Source organism: Acomys russatus, chromosome 15, assembly GCF_903995435.1.
Source record: "Acomys russatus chromosome 15, mAcoRus1.1, whole genome shotgun sequence".
Lineage (NCBI taxonomy): Eukaryota > Metazoa > Chordata > Mammalia > Rodentia > Muridae > Acomys > Acomys russatus.
In genome coordinates, this window is record NC_067151.1 from 6911240 (window position 1) to 6928836 (window position 17597).

Sequence of the window (17597 nt, forward strand, 5' to 3'; positions counted from 1 at the left end):
TTTGGCTCTCTATTCTTCTCCCTCGAGTGACACAGAAGTAAAGTGCTCTTTTCAAATGTGTAAGGTCTTAGGTTCTGACCCCTCGACACGTGTGTGTATGTGTGTGTGTGTGTACGCACACACACCAAAACAACAGCAAAAACTGGGAAGATCAGTCCAACTTGCACCTCTCCGCACACAAAACAAAAGTACAGCACAGAGAAGATGGGTTCAACACGTGCCTACTCAGGTCCGCCCTAGCCAGCATTAGCCAGCACCGCAAAATCTAATTCTACAGAGAGAAGATACCATGGCTACCTCCAGAATATACTGTTGCCTGAAGCTAAGTAGCAAAGCACTCCTTTCAGACATTCCTAGTTAATGTATGTTGTCGCTGATCACTTCTTAAATAAAATCCCTCTGGCTGCTTACATATATATGCACACATATATTGTACCCGGAGACACATGTACACACATGTACACACATGTGCACACAGTTATGTTGCATTCACAGTCAACCTGTGAGCTGGGAAGCCTGGCTCTGTTGGCTCACACTGGGCCTTGTGGATCCCTCTCTAGCCTCTGCACCTATACCAAGACAGGAAGCCAGAAGCGCATGCACGGTTCCCTGGATTGCCTAGGCTGGTGGGTTGTCTTGGCTGGGGCTCAGGGTGAGGTTTGCCTCTGTATGGGGTAGGCTGTTGAGATAAGCACCTGGAAACAGAGTCTCTCAGGCTTTACAGACAGGTCCCAGGAAGATACTACCTTCTCACAGTCTTGGGGACAAAACGTAGGACCCAGTGCTTTCTAGGCAAGTATTTTGAGCTGCTGTGAGCCCCAGGAAGTCTTAAACTGGGACCAGCACATAGGGAGATTGACACTGTTTAAAAAGACTTCGTTCCTGGCCTCTGGAACTCAGCTTCTAAGATTTTGGTGCAGCCTCCAAATATCAATCCAATGTTTTGAATCCCCACCCACGTGTATTTGTGTGTTTGCGGATGCACATGGACATGCTTATACAGGTTAAAGGGCAACTACAGATGTCCTTTCTCAGGAGCTGTATCCACCCTTCCTCCCCAAGACCAGTTCTATCCCTGGCCTAGAACTCACGAAGCAGATGAGGCTGGCTGGTCAGTAAGCCCAAGGATGCTACCAGTGTCCACCCTTCCTGTACCTGTGTTAGAAGCACATACCTCCATACCTAGCTTGTTATGTGGGTTCTGGGAGTCAAAACCAGGCCCTCCTTGCTTGCGTAGTCACGGCAAATACTTTACTCACTGAGCTATCTGCCTTCTCCCACCCTTTTGAGACAGGATCTTCTGTAGCCAAAGTTAGCCTGCAGTTCACCACATAGACTGGGCTGGCCTCATATTACGGCAGTCTTCTTGGCCACCGAAGTGCTGGGGTTACACATGTGAGCCACCATACCTGGCTTATTGAGTATTGTTCTTATCCAGTCAGTCAAGCCTTTGCTCTAATCTCCATGCTCTGAAAGCAGAAGCAGCAAGGAAGACTGGTCTCCAAAGTTCATACCCAAAGTCCACTCCCAAAAGACGACAGACAGCTGTAGATCCCAGAGCTTCTGCTGTTGCAGTGTCCCTTCATCCCTTCTTCCCCTTCTCCTCCTCCCTCTTCCCCCTCCCTCCTTCTCCTCCTCCCTCTCCTCCCTCCTCCTCCTCCCTTCTCTTCCTCCCCCGTCCTCCTCCCTCTTCCTCCTCCTCCCTCCTCCTCCCCTTCCATCCTCCTCCCTCCTCCCTCTCCTCCTCCTCTTCCTCCTCCTTCTTTTGCTCCTCCTCCTCTTGACACAGGGTCTCCTGTAGCCCGAGCTGGCTTTGAACTTGCTGTATAGTTAAGGATGACCTTGTACTTCCGACCCTCCTGCCTGGCTTCCTGGGTTGCTTGTGCTACCCCGCCTGGTTTTATGTGGTGCTGGGGGTGGAGCCCAAGGGCTTCTGACCAGTGGACAGACACTGTACCTACCAGGCTCCATCCCCAGCCCCCGCTGCATGTTCTTTCAGTGAGAAGAACTTTGTGAAATGAATGCGTAGGTTGCGCCCCCAGGGGTTGTCTTTCTCCAGTAGAGAGCTTGCTACCACTACTAATTTATTTTGGATCCCTCTACTGAAGAGATAGGTTCTTCATACTTGGAAGATAGTAAACCTCTTAAGGGGCCCATGATGAATTTATTGAAAATTTCTTGGGAGAGAGAAAATAAAAATGAGGCTGACATAGCTGGAAAGGCTGTGAGCCTTCTCTCTCTGTTGCGCTAAATCCAGCAGGAAGGTGATGTCATTCCCGACTCAGACAACCTTTCACCCACCTGGCACCACCTGAGGAAACATTGTCCTCCGGCACACAGCAATGGTATGGCTTCCAAGTTGTGCTATTTCTGAGGGACAGACAACGCCTGTTGCAGCCTTGTTGGACACTAGCGCTGTTCCAGTTTACCAGCCTTTCTGCACTTCCTCCTTTCCCTGGTCAGCGGCATAAATATTAAAGTGTGTTGGAGGCTGGAGGTAGTGTTCTTGGATTCTGTAAAATCCTGCTTTTCGTGCTAACACCACTGTAATTCTGGCACTCTGGAGGAACCGGGCAGGAGGATCAGACGTTCAAGGTCATCCTCAGCTTTGTGGCTGCCCTGGCGTACAAGAGACATTGCCTCAGCAAAACAGACAAAGCACCTGCCAAGGCCAGTGCATGGGACCACTCCCTGGCATACCATTCTGGACCTTTCTTTTCTCAAGAAATTTGAGGTGTCTGAGTTATGGTGTATTGTGAGAGAACTTGGCTGCTAGAAAGGAGAGGGACTCAGAAAGTTTTGGGGGGTTTTTTGTTTGTTTTTTTCGAGGCAGGGTTTCTCTATGTAGCCTTGGCTGCCCTGGATTCATTTTGTAGATCAGGCTGGCCTCGAACTCACTGCAATGCACCTGCCTCTGCCTCCCTAGTGCTGGGATTACAGTCATGTGTCACCTACACCTGCTCCCCCTTTTTAAAAAAGATTTCATTTTATTTGTGTATGAATACTCCATTTGCATGTACCCCTGCAGGCCAGAAGAGAGAGTCAGATCACATTAAAGATGGTTGTGAGCTACCATGTGGTTGCTGGGAATTGAACTCAGGGCCTCTGGAAGAGCAGCCAGTGCTCTTAACCTCTGAGCCATCTCTCCAGCCCTCAGAAAGTTATTGAAAAGAATGTCATTTAAAATGAAAGGTAGGGAATTTTGATGAGGAAATCCTGCAGATAGAGAGGGGGCCAGTGTCCGGAGGTGGAAGTAGGAAGTGGCCTGGTGGGCAGAGGGAGGGAAAAGGAGCATGCGATGGGTTCTGATGTGTCTGACCTGGGGCAGCACTGGGATTTCTTGGGGATTTTTCTCCTAAGGTTTCACTCTATAGTAGTGGAATAGAATATTTTGGGGTAGGGCTCAAACCTCAGTGTTTTTGAAAAACTTCCAACATTAGGTGAAGCACAGGCAGAGTTTAGAAGATGTGTGTGTGTGTGAGAGAGAGGGGGGGGGGGCGAGAGAGAGAGAGAGAGAGAGAGAGAGAGAGAGAGAGAGAGAGAGAGAGAGAGAGAAAGAGAGATTTATCATGTGTTTGATACTGCATATGTAGCTCTGACTGGCCTGTACTTGCTGTGGAGCTCGGCATCCCTCCTCCCTAACCTCCTTAGTGCTGGAATTACAGGTGTGCAGATGACTACAGTGCTGTAGTTACATATGTGTGCAGGCGAGCACAGTACTGGAGTTACATACATGTGCAGATGAGTGCAGTACTGGAGTTACATATGTGTGCAGGCGAGCACAGTACTGGAGTTACGTATGTGTGCAGGCGAGCACAGTACTGGAGTTACATATGTGTGCAGGCGAGCACAGTACTGGAGTTACATACATGTGCAGATGAGTGCAGTACTGGAGTTACATATGTGTGCAGGTGAGCACAGTGCTGGAGTTACATACATGTGCAGGTGACCGAGTCTGGTGAGGAAGATAATGTTTTCCATGGGTAATGGCTTCTGTTTGTTTATGACATGCAGCTCAGGTTGGCCTCAGGTTCACTATTAGCCTTGAATTCCTCATCTTCCTACCTCTGTATCCCGAGTGCCAGGATCACAGGTGCAACCCTCCTGACATTATGTAAAGCAGATTGTTAATGTGTGTAATTTTGTATGAGGAATATTGCTAACCCACCAAAATCATGGCATATGTTCTGAGACGCCAAAAACCTAGTTTGAGGATTTACTGTTCAAATGAGGTCAGTGTGGGGCCTTTTGAAGAATACACATATATTTTAGAATGGGGGGGGGAGGGTGGCAGCATGAGTTTAAAGTCATTTTTATCTAGGATTCTATCTCTGTAGCACATACTCTTTTGGTGCATGCACCGACTCGCACATGCACACACACACACACACACACACACACACACACACACACACACACACTATTCTAGCTCTGAGTTGGGTATGCTGGCACATGCTTTTCCAGTACCTTCCAGGAGCGGAGCATAAGTTGGAGCTTGAGCGGTAGGCAGCAGACACCCTCCCCCTGCCCCTCCCACCCCCCTTCCCTTCCTCTCTTGGGCCCCCTGTGTACTAGAGGAGCACTGTGCCACTGGGCTGTATATCCAGGCTTTTGTTCTGTTTTATATTTTGAGACAGGACCATCTGCGGTTCCTCAGGTTGGTTTTGAAGTCACTCTTGACAGACTTCAGTCCCAAGGAGGTTTTTATCATTGGCCTGGGCTACTAGGCCAGGCAGTCTGCTTTCTTTAGATAAGACATCCATAAATTTCCTCCTGACTCTAAGTTTTCTGTGTCTGTAAATACATTCCAGACTTTGCTGGACTTCTCAGGTAAAGTTTACCATGTTAAACAAAGCCACAGTGCTTTTAGTATATTCGTTTCTGCTCTACAACAGTAGTGTCCTTTCTGGCTGAGAAAAACTAATGAATACAGTAGCTTGAGCTGCAAGGTTAGCCCTTGTCTTTAAGAAAAGGATTGCCAGAGATCAAAGCAGGCTTAGATTATGGATTGCGTGGGGACAGGAGCACTAGTGAAGGATGTGGAGTCACACATGCTAGGCTGTTTTTTCCCTGAAACAGACAAGGCCCAGTCTGGCCTTGAACTCTCATTAGAGCCCAGTCTTGAACTTTTGGAGTTTCCCCCACCCCTGCCTCTGGTAGTTGGATCACAGGCCAGCCAGTATCACCAGCTTGGACTAGACTGTAGATCTCCAATGGCAGTATAGATGTTAGTATTATGATTTGCTTTCAGGATCGTTTGCCATGTTAGCATGGCAAGTTATTAACTGACAGGATTAGTCAGTAGGCTGCCAGTTTTCCCAGATTTTATTTCCTTTAACCCAAAGACTCTTTGCTGTTTTGTAGATCAGTGCCTGGAAACTCAGCTTAATTCATATGCATATCCCGGTACAAATCTGTCCTGACCTCCTGTGCAGCTACAAATTCTGTTTATTATGATATATGGAGTAGTGACCATGCTGCCTGGTTTTATATGAAAAGAGGGAATCTTAATTGAGAAAAATGCCTCCGTAAGATCCAGCTGTAAGACATTTTTAAAAAATTACTGATTGATGGGGGAGGGCCCAGTTCATTGTGGGTGGCGCCATCCCTGGGCTGATGGTCTTGGGTTCTATAAGAAATCCAGCTAAGCAAGCCATGGGGAGTGAGCCAGCGAGCAGCACCCCTCCAAGGCTCCTGCATCAGCTCCTGCCCCCAGGTTCCTGGCCTGTGTGAGTAAGCCCTCTCCCCTCCCCTCTCCCCAGATTGCTTTTGGTTCATAGTGTTTCCTCACAGCAACAGAAACCATAACTGAGACAGTGATGGAATGTAAAAAGGAAAGGAGAGAGCTGATGTTTCATGTCCTGACTCCTGAGGTGTATCTGGTTTTGTTTTCAAATCAGAAATTACATAGGAAGAGCAGGGATAAGTACAGTCTTGAGAGATGTCGCCACCTAGTGGAATAAATAGTGCAAACCACCCCTCCCGTTCGTGGAGCAGTAAGTACTGCTTGCTGTACAGAGCTGTATAGCCCAGGCCTTTAAAAATTTTTTTTTTCATTTTATGAATTTTCATTTCATTCTCCCTAAGTATCCCAGACTGGACTTGAACTCACAGTGTTGCCCAGCAGGACTTCTGGATTCAGGATTCTGACTCCCTAAGTGACCGAGATTACAAAGTGCCCAGGCCAAGGCAATCAATCCCTGAGTGGCCACATCAGCCCCAGAAGCAAGTGGAATTACAGTCAACCCTCCCAGCTAAGGCTCAAAGGATAAGTAAAATTAAGCACAAGGAGGAGGCTGCAGACTGAGAAGCTGTGAGGAGCCAGACTGAACCGCAGGTACACATGGAAACCATCTTGAGTGTGGCCCTTGGCAAGATCAGGGTTCTGACACGTTTTCCAGAATAAGATGACAAAGACCTCTGCCATTACAACGTGTGCCTTAGGGGGAACTCCGAAATGTCTCAGAGGGTCCGGACGAGGCTGTGTGCCAACTTAGCATTCCCTTTCCAGTTAAAAAGACATTTTACCAGCATTCCAGCGTACACACAAATTCCTTGGATTCTGTTGCTGTGGTTAAAATATGACCGAAAGCAACATGAGGGTGGAAGAAGCCTATTTGGCTCCCACGTCCTGGCTCCAGTCCACGTTGAGGGGAGTCAGGGTAGAGATGTGGGGAGGAGACGGAGCGTCAGTGCTCACTGTCTTGTTTCTTCTGGATGGTGTTCGACCTGCCTTCATAAGAACCCAGGACGGCTGCCCAGAGTGGCCCCGCCCACTGTGGGCGGGGCTTCCCATCAAACATGCATGCTAATACTCCAACAGAGGAGCTCACAGGCCAATCTGATGGAGGCGATCTCCAAGTTGAGACTCCCTCCCATAACACTGGTCTGTGCCAAGTTGACTGCTAAATGGAACTAGGAGAGAGCCAGCTCGAACGTTTTTAAGGACTGTGTTAGCACCAAATTACTAACTCTAGTTATTTACAAGGAAACAAATGGTTTATATTTTATATTTATGCTAAGTTCTTGTCTGTTTCTGGCTTCTGCCTTTTTCCTCTCTAAATGTCACGTGGCCATTAAGATGTGGCGATGTCCTAAAAAGAACACGAATTTTTGTCTCCACAGTTACAGGCTAGTTCCACAGGTTTACTTTCCAGAGCAAACTTACGATGTCATCCGTGCCACAAAATACTTCCTGCAGCCAGAAGTCTTACACAAGTACAAGGTGGACCCTGGCAGAGTCGGCATTTCTGGAGACAGTGCTGGCGGGAATTTGGCTACTGTCGTTGGACAGCAGGTAACAACGACACTGCCTTGCAGTGTCTGTGGTTGTAGGTGTGGGTGAGCATGTCCAGCTGGCTCCCTGTTCATCACTCGTGGTGCTGGCCTGCCCACCACGTGGCTAGCACACCAGCGGCTGCCCTCAGAGCCTTCTCACAGGGCTTTTTGAAGCGGGCACTGCGGAGTGTCTGTAGAAAGGCTAGTGTTCCTCAGGAAGATGCATGGGCACCTCTTACCGTTTGACTTGAAAAATGGGGGGCTGGAGAGATGGCTCAGTGGTTAAGAGCACCACCTGCTCTTCCAGAGGTCCTGAGTTCAATTCCCAGCAACCACATGGTGGCTCACAGCCATCTATAGTGTGATCTGATGCCTTCTTTGGCAGATAAAGCACTGATATACAATAAATAAAATAAATAAATCTTTAAAAAAAGAAAAAGAAAAATGGGATGTTTTGACTTAAATTTCATTTCCTGTGGTTATTTTCTTAGAGCTTTAAGATAAACTAAAATGCTAAGCCATTTTCCAAGGTTTTGCTTATTATTATTTGGTGTTTTTGTTTTGTTTTGTTGAGTTAGGATATCATGTAGCCCTGGTTAGATTCAGACTCTCTCTGTAATTTAGACCTTGAACTTTTGGTCCATCTGCCTCCACCTCCCAAGTGTTGAGATTACAGGCCTGTGCCATCACTCTCAGCTTATATGATTTTTGTTTCGAGCCAAGGTCTTGCTATGTAGCCCAGACTGGCCTAGAACTTCTGATCCTATTGGCTTAGCCATCTGGAAGTGCGTACCATCGTGCCTAGCTCACAGGCCTCAAAGATGCACAGAATTTTGGCTCCGCCTTGGAGAGGTGTGAGTCCATGGCTAAATCTTTTTGTTCTACGACCCTCAGAAATGAGGGGACAATGTCATCTAAGCATAGGACTGTTGCAAGGACGCAGGGAGATGACGTGCACAGTTCTTACTTGCATCTTACTAGGAGATGGAGTTCTAGAGTGAGGACGGTTGTTCAGTTACATGCCCTCTTACTAGATGTAACCTTCACATGTAAGATTTGCAATACTGCAATTACAAAATGGGGCAATATAGACAACTGTGGAGGGTCACAGGCGAGCTGAGGTCGCTGGGATTTGCAGTCATTTTCCTTTCACTTCGAGCTCACTCTGGGCATGCGCTCACTCTGGGCATGAGCTCACTCTGGGCATGCGCTCACTCTGGGCATGTGCTCACCGTTCCAGCTAATTACTGAGCAGCTGTAACTGACGCCTGGAGTCCTGCCTTCCCCATGTTTTCCCTTCCTTTCCTTCTTCTCTAGAAGACTAAGATTAGTGATTTTTTCCCCCTTGTCCCAGAAGCCATTGCCATTTGTCATCATTTAGGGAATAAAATATTAAATAAGGCCCACAGTTTGCTCACAGGTAATGTGCAACAAGGCGTGTAAGTACTAAAGATAGAAACAAGCAGTGTGTTGTTGGGGGGTTTAAGAGACCTCAGAGGTCATGTGACAGCGAATCATTTGAAACTATGAGTCACAAACAGCCGTCATTCCTTAGGCGGTGTCCAGCAGCCTGGCGGGCCATGGTGATCCGGAGTGCTTTATTTAATTGTAAAAATAAAATTTAAAAATGTTCACTTATTTAAAGCATTCTGTAAAAGGATCCGTGCAAAATGAAATATTATGTTTCTTCTATTCTAGTTTTCCTACGTGGAAAGCCTGAAAAATAAACTCAAAGTGCAGGCTCTGATCTACCCAGTGCTCCAGGCTTTGGACTTCAACACACCCTCTTATCAGCAAAACATGAACACTCCCATCCTGCCGCGCCACGTCATGGTGAGGTACTGGGTAGAGTACTTCAAGGGCAACTCTGACTTTGTCGAGCCAATGATTGTGAACAATCACACCTCCCTTGACGTCGAGAGGGCAGCGGCCCTCAGGGCTCGTCTCAACTGGCCCTCCCTGTTGCCCGCGTCCATCAGAAAGCACTACAAGCCTGTCGTACAGACCACGGGTGACGCCAGGATCATCCAGGAGATGCCCCAACTGTTGGATGCTGCCTCTTCGCCCCTCATCGCAGACCAGGAAGTGCTTCAGGGCCTCCCGAAGACCTACATCCTCACGTGTGAGCACGATGTCCTGCGCGATGATGGGGTCATGTATGCCAAGCGCTTGGAGAGTGCGGGTGTGAACGTGACCTGGGACCACTTTGAGGATGGCTTCCATGGTTGTATGATTTTCACGAGCTGGCCAATCAACTTCTCTGTTGGAATCCGGACTAGGAATAATTATATCAAATGGCTCGATCAAAACCTGTGATGGAGTAAAGTCCTCAGATGCGAAGCTCTTGACCTCCTCTGTTTGCTCCGCGCCATTTCTTTCTCATTAGCATTGGAATCTGTACCCTGTAGACACTGCAATAATCTGCAATTTAAAAGTGACTCTGACTAACAACTTTAAAAACATCTGAACTTGGTTCCCCAAATGGGTCCTTTTCTCTGTTCTTTCTCCAAGCCCGAGTGCTGTGAGTGGCCACAGTTTGAAGAGCTAGGAGTAGTAGTAACCTTAGGTCCTTTCTAGTAGGAATTTTTTTCCAGCTGTGGGTGAGGCAGCAAATTCTGAGGAACTAAAAAAAACAACCCCCTCCCCCTCCCCCCCCCCAAAAAAAACCCACATGAGCTTTCTTCAGTTGGCCGAGGTTGACATGGGCTGCAGAGCAGGGTCTTGTCGACATTTGGAGGCCGCCCATGGGACTGCATGTCCTATGCCTTCCAAGATGGTCGACAGGATTTCCAGCAAGACAGATTTCTTCTCAAAAGCTTTTCTTCCTCAAGTGTGTTGATTTTATGAGCTAGATGCTATAAATTCAGTGGGGCTAGAAGGATACTTTCTACTAATAGTCTAAGAAAATGTGAAACTACATGTACTGGATGTTTCCTTGGGAAATTTTTTGAGGAAAAAAAACGTATTTAAATGTAGAGTAAGTTTCCTATTATAAAATAAGTAAAGATAGAAAAATAATAGCCTATTGTTACATAAGAATACTCCTGGCATAAATCACAAAGTGTGGTGTGTGTGTATATATTTGGGATAGCAAGGAAATAAATTATGCTTAGTAATAGCTTAAAATTATGAAAAAAAAAAATCTTAGAAAGTCCTGTCCATTTTTGGAAGAAGGGCTAGTGCATTCTTGAAAACTCAACTTTTTCACTCGTAGCTGAATATGGGACTATTTTGGTATAGTGTATTATTTATTTTATAAGTTATTTAGTGTTAATATGTATAGTTAAGCAGGGTTTTTCTGAAAGACATTATAAGAAATTTAAGATAAAAGGTATTTTTAAAAGAAAACTACCATAGAGTTATATGCACATGTAATTTTGTGAGGATATGGATAATAGTAGAATGACGTGTAAGGATCAAATACTTTGATATTTATATGCATGTACAAATTAAAAGAATTTGAAACTTTTTACCTAGTACAGTCATCCAAGTATGCTGGTTGGTCATCCCTAATCCAGATCTGAACTATTCCAAAGTCTAGAATTTTGAGTCTGGTGTGATGGCGCAAGTGGAAAACTCGAGACGATGGACATTTATTTTGTGTATAAAATTATTAAATCTATTGTATAAAGTTACCCTCAGGCTATGTAGATAACGTGTATAAAAAGCACAAACGAATGTCTCAATTAGATTTGGGTTTTATCCTCAAGATATTTAATTATATATATGCAAATATTCCAAAGTCTAGAAAATTAAAATTCTGAAACACTCTGGCCCCAAGCTCTTCAGATGAGGGATACCCAACCTATAGTTTAATAGCTTAGGGGGGGGGGACACACATACGCATCTCTGCCCACAAATGGCCAGAGGAACCCTCGGGGAGTCCCTCTGGGTGGAGGGCAGATGCTAGGACTGCCCCACTCCTCTTAGTTTCTCCCTCCATTCTGGTCTAGAAGTTCTGACTGCCCAGCCTTACCTTCATAAAAGGTCTTCACTGCCAGTGTGGGCGTCTTGGGCATACTGAGGGATTCCACATTAGATAACGCTTCCAACTTGTGAAACGGAATTAAAGGAAAGCTTGAGCAGCGAAGGAAACCGTGAAAGACAGATAGCTGGCGCGAGTGTAACTGAACAAGAGGCCCAGTACCCCGTCAGCAAGCAGCAGGATTCGCCAGCTTCGGCTGCAGGGTTCTGACTTTAGAGTCAAGGATAAGGGAAAAGAGGTTGTGACAGCTCCCTCTGCATCTAAGAGAAGCCGCTGAGGCCTTCTGATTTTGGTTTTCCAGGAGGTTTTGGTAAAAAAGACTGTGGGTAATGCACTAAATCTCTGAAGCTGCAAGCCAGCCTCCAGTTACATACTTTGTCTTCTTAACAGTTGCCTTGGTCATGGCTCCGCACAGCCACAGAACAGTGACTAGGACAATATTGATATGAGCTAAGCATAATAAATTCACGTATGAAATAGGAAAATAGAATGAAATGGAATAACAGAGTCCGCTTGAGAACTTGCTTTCACTATCGACACTTCTTTAGCTGAGATCCTTGAAGCCTATACTCATCTTTTGTAACATCAGCACGGAGGACAGACATGGGCCTTTCCAGCCCACCCCATGGCAGGCTTCGCAGAGCCACCTGTCTGTGACAAAAAAGGTACCTAGAATTCATCTAGGCGGAGAAAATTGGGGCTGTGGCCTGGATACAAAAAAGAAAGGGGTGAGTGGCTCTGGTTGGAATCAGACAGCGCAGCACGGGAAGAGACCGAGGCATACTTCCAGATGGGCCTGTTTTATTTCCAAACAAGATTCCAACGTAAATAAATGTCGCCAGTGCCATGCTGGATTCTCGTCCTATAAAAATGTATCTGTTCCCAAAACTCTTCATAAAATCCGCTTTCCCCTTTGCAGTGGGAAATTGGCAAGAAGTCAAAGATTAAAAGGCCATGCACAAAATGTTCCGTTTGCCACCATTATGCAAGTCTTTGAGGCTTCACAAATGAACATGAAAACACCAAGATGAATTGTCCTGCACTGCTTGTTGTAACACCTCAAGTATTTCCTTGAGTATTCCAGACTCTTTCATAAAACAGGAAACCGAAACCAAGCTGTCTTATACGGAGACAAGACCAGTTTGCACAGAATAACATACCGGTAAGAGTAAAAAAAAAAAAAAAAAAAAAACCCAAGAGCAACAACACTCAAGCGTTCCATCAGATGCGGTGGGAAGTCCCTTTGTCGCCTTCATTCTCTCTCCATCTTCGCGAGCTCTCCAGATGCATGCCTTCATTTATTGCCTGTGATCTGGCTGGGAATTGTCTGCTCATAGTTTGGGAAGAAAATTCCATTTTTAGGAACTCTGTGAATAATTAATATTTTCCTCTTTTGGAGGTAAAGTCAAAATCTTTTTCCCACCTTTAAATGGTATAGAGGAGAGCAGCAGTGGAGCGTCGGGTGTGGCTCCATTACCTGCCAAGTGTGGCAGGCCCTGGGTTCCATGTCCTGGGTTCCATGCCCGGCACCTTGAGAAGATGACTGTCACTCAAACCACCACTTCCTTTATTCCATTTAGCATCAGGCTTTTCTTTAAACCTTTTTTCTCCTTGCCACTGGCCTAGGCTCCATTATACTTCTTGGTGCTCCTTTTCTCAAACTGTACATTTTTAAATTTCCCTTTGTCTACCTTGTCCCTTTTCAATATAGATCTGCATGAAACTGGCCCCAATAACCACATAACACAATCAATACTAGAGTGTCTTGAAATCTCCTCTGCCAGTGCTATTAATAAAAAAAAACTCTCCAATTTAGCCTCAGGCAGACTTTTTGTACAAGGACAAAAAGTCACATTCTTCCCTAAATATCTCAGAAATAACTATCTAAACCACTTACTAATATTCTTCCCTCTGAAACCTCTTGAGCTGGCCTGCCATAATATCCACATTTCTCTCTACACCACTGTCTTCCATTAGGATGGCCCAGAAGCCCCCTTAAAGTATTCAATTGCTTTCCTAGTCCAGTGTCCATATTTCTAGAACAAACAGATTAGTCAAGCATGTCACAGCAATACCCCACTTTTGGTACCAACCAACCTGTGTGTCTGTCTGTTCAGTTCTCCGCTGTCTTCTCCTGGGAGCAGAGGCAGCCCCTCCTGGATTTGTCCCTCCAATAAATCACTTTTAAGAGATTTGCTGCCTCATGTGACTCTCTTATTAAAGAAGCCAAGAAGCCCAGAAGGGAAGAAGGGAAGAAAGAGCCTGCTTGAGGCTTCTGAGGCCCTCAGCTCAGCTGGTGTTGGGGAGACCCTCCCTTGGGAGCTGGCATACTCCTGCTGAGGAGGTCTCTCTCAGAGCTGTGTAGTCGCTATGGGGGCTCCCATGTCTCAAGATACCCTTTCCCTGGAGCAGTGTCCCACCTCAGAGCTGTGTGGTTCCTGGGCTCCTGTCTCAGGATACCCTTCTCTTGGGACACTGTCCCACCTCAGAGCTGCATGGTTCCAAGGCTTCAGTATTGTGGTTTCCTGAACACCTTCCCATATGAGCAGGAAGGCCAACACCTACCACCCCTTGGAAGTACGTTATGTTTTCTGATGGAGCCACTCTTCAATCATCTAAGATATTGCTTTTACTATCAGGTTACCCAGTCCCAAATATTGAAAATGTTGTTTTTATTAATTATTCACCATACATTTCAACCATGTTGCCCAACACATAATTTTGTCTCATTGGACAGTAAGGGGTCCTGGTGACATCATCTGCCTACTCTGGAGTATTTTCCATGGCCAGCTCACTGTGGACACATCCAATGAAGCTGCTGCCTCTCCCAGCCTTTGCTTTTTGTTCCAGGCTTGTGTTTCCTCTTGTTTTCTCTTTCTCCTCTGGGTTTGAAATAGACTTTTTTTTTTTTTAATGCTCATTCTGTTTTCCCCTGTGTAGGTTCTGTGTGAGTAGGGAACTTTTCTGTCCTTTCTATTTTATCAGTGCATACAGTACATGGCAAACATTTTTTGAGACAGTCTCGTGTTAGGTCAGGCTGGCCTCAATCTTGCTTTGTACCTGAGGATGATGTGAACTTCTTAGTCCTCCTTTCTCCACCTCCTAAAGGCTGGAATTACAGCTGTGTGTGCGTCATCATGCCCCCTTTAGCACGACATTCTTTCTTTCTTTCTTTCTTTCTTTCTTTCTTTCTTTCTTTCTTTCTTTCTTTTTTAAGATTTATTTATTTATTATGTATACGATGTTTTGCCTGCACATACACAGGCAGGCCAGAAGAGGGCACCAGATCTCATTATAGATGGTTGTGAGCCACCATGTGGTTTCTGGGAATTCAACTCAGGACCTTTGGAAGAGCAAGCAGTGCTCCTAACCACTGAGCCATCTCTCCAGCCCACGACATACTTTTAAAAATAAAAATGTCCTAAAATAAAATACTTGCTAAGATAACTTTATTTTGTAAGCATTATATAATTATTCTCTGTATGTCTCCTAAAAGTAACAACACAGTTAAGGCAAGGTGATGTGAGAATCAGACGTAAAATGTCATTCTTGACTATATAGTAAGTTCCAAGCCAGTTTGGGCTACATGAGGCTCTGTTGAAAACAAAAAGAGAAGAGACTTATATACAAAACAAAGATGCTTTATAAGAAGTAAGAATACTGACTTGTGTATTTAAATCAAGTCAGCCTTTTCCTCTTCTCAGTGTTGGAGTCAGTCTCAGGCCTTACGCATCCTCAGCAAGAACCAGACTTTTAGCTACATCCCAGACCCCGAGGACACCAACCTTGTGGCCTATGAATGAGCTGACAAAGTCCCTTGGAAAGATTTACGAGTAAGTGTTGTGATAAATCTTTCACCACACGAAAGCTCAGATTCACACACTCATCTGCTGTGCTGGGCAAGCCTGTGTCTCCATAGCACAGCGCTGCTCAGTTTAATGTATCATCTTACTTGTTTTACAAAGGCCTGTTTCAATTGTTACCACTTCCCCACTTCCCGTGTGTGTGTGTGTGTGTGTGTGTGTGTGTGTGACCACTTCACCATTTCCCGTGTGTGTGTGTACGCGTACATGTGTGTTGGCATACATTTTTAATGCCAGCACTCAGGGAGGCAGGTGGATCTCTGTGAACTGTAGACCAACAAGGTCCACCCAGCAAGTTCTAGACCAGAATAGTGAGATGAGACCCTGTCTCAAAACAAAATGTGGGTCCCCAGTATTGAACTGAAGTAGTCAGGCTTGGCATCAAGTAAATTTACCCAACAGGCCAGCTTGCTGCTTCCTCCTCCCTTTTAAAAATTAACTCCTTAACAATCGTAATAGGTATTTATATATCCTAGGCTGCTGTCTAAATCACTAAGTGGCTGTGGGTCCTCCTGCCTCTACCTGCAGAGTGCTGGAATTACAAGAATGTGCCATTTTACCAAACATTGCATTATTAAGATTAAAACCCCAAGGCTGTCTTCTTTTTTGAGACTGACTTTCACATATCCCACTCTAGCCCCTAACTCACTGTGTAGGTGAAGATCACCTTGATCAACCAACTGACTGCGTCCTTCCTCTCCTCTTGTTATGCTTAAGACAGGGTTCCACTTCCTGTCCCACACTAACTAACTTGGCGCACTATGCCATAGCTTAGGCTACTCCGGAACTCACTGTAAGTCTCCTCGTTGTTATAGGATATGTCTGATCATTCTTGGTTTATGAGACTTTTTTTTTTTTTTTTAACCAGTGCTCTAAATCTTATTTTGTGAAAACAAACAAAAAGCACTGAAGCCCACAGTAGATGTTGTTTAAATTAAAATTAAGTGTTCAGCAGGTGCCAGCAGAGGGCGCCCGGAGAGTCAGTGATGTTAGCCACCTCACACATACACTATTTGTTTTTAAAATTGAAAAGGAAACATTTGCCAGTAGTTTTATTTATAAAAGATAAATAAGAAGCCATGCCATATTTTTTGTCAGAGGATAAATTAAATTAGTTATGTTTTTGCAGTGGAGAAAAATTTTAAATTCGCCCGAGTACCTGAAAGAAAATGAGTTTTTCAAACAAACAAAATAGGGCTCATCCTGATCCTTTGTTAAAGCGTGACTCATCCTGTGCTCACCAAAGGGTTTCAGCCTCTTAAATTTTTTATTATTTCCATGTTTTTATTCAAGGTAGATATATTTTGCTATCCTCTTGGAGAAAAATGCTCTTCTGTGTTTTGAAGGCCTATTCATTCCAGTGGGAAATAGCAGGACCTTCGTGGGTTTTTCCTGTTGTTAGCAGTCCCCATATACTGCACTGTGCTGCCTCAGATGTGAAAAAACACCTCTGAAAATAACAAGGGAGGCCGGGCTGCGAAAGTCAAGACAGTAGTCAGCCAGCGAAACTCAGCGGGACAGCTGTGAGGTGGCCACACTGAGGAGAAAAGCTTGGCCCTTGGGCGCACAGGGAAGAGACAGATCTTAGTTCTAGCTTTGCGGGCTGTGGGTTAGTCCAAGGCAATAGCCCCAGTCTTAGCTGTATCTCGCCGGGCACGACACAGCCACTGCGGTCACAGACTCGGCATCTACGGGTGCTGGCACTGACCATGTAAAACAGTGGGTCTCTCAACAGCCAGGCAGAGATGAAAGGCTCTCTTCCTCATGGCTGAACTATATACTACTGATAGATGAAAAGAAACGGGAGTCGTTAGCTTGAGTGACACGCCCACTGGTGGCCTCACTTGGCTCCAATGGACACTTCCAATCCAATGGTCACACAGATGACCCTAGGTGGATTAAATGGGTCACAAAACAGAACTAGAAGTCATGAGCTTGGGAAAGTGACTGTTAGGGAGGGCAGGAGGAAGGTCGGTGGGATGGGAGGGGCTAAAAACAGAGAGAGTGATCAGAAGGCAGTATTAAACACTACGAAATTGCCAAACAAAAGCATGAAAAACACTATTTAAATGTGTTTTTATATCTGCCTCATGCTTACACCTCAGGAAAAGCGGATTATAAACAAACAAACAAACAAAATGATGATGACTTACCTCCTGGCCACATGCCCCTGCCTTCCATCCTCCGCATGGCAAAACCAAAATTGCTACAGTGAAACGGTGGCACCTGAGCAGCAGGTCACAGCCAAGGATGAGCCTGGACATGCCAGCAAGAAAAAAAATCAGGGTTTGGAGTTAGACTTGAGGTTGGACACGACAAGCAGTTCAACAGACACAAATCGGCACTGATTAAGTATTTAAGTTGGTTGTTTGTTTGACAGAAAGTCCTGCTTTGTAGCCCAGATGTGGCTAGAACTTCTGATTCTCCTACCTCAGCCTCCCAAGTGGAATTATGGGTGTGTGCCACCATAC

At 45.5% G+C, this 17597-nt stretch overlaps 1 protein-coding gene across 1 annotated transcript in view; it reads left to right on the top strand.

Annotated features, from left to right (window-relative positions):
- Positions 1–9635, top strand: part of Nceh1 (neutral cholesterol ester hydrolase 1) — a 61531-nt gene extending 51896 nt beyond the window's left edge. Inside the window, exons 4-5 of the mRNA XM_051156992.1 lie at positions 7126–7297; positions 8977–9635. Coding sequence (XP_051012949.1) covers positions 7126–7297; positions 8977–9594 — 790 coding nt within the window. The 3' untranslated portion in view covers positions 9595–9635. The remainder of the gene's footprint in view (positions 1–7125; positions 7298–8976) is intronic.
- Positions 9636–17597: the final 7962 nt, after the last annotated feature.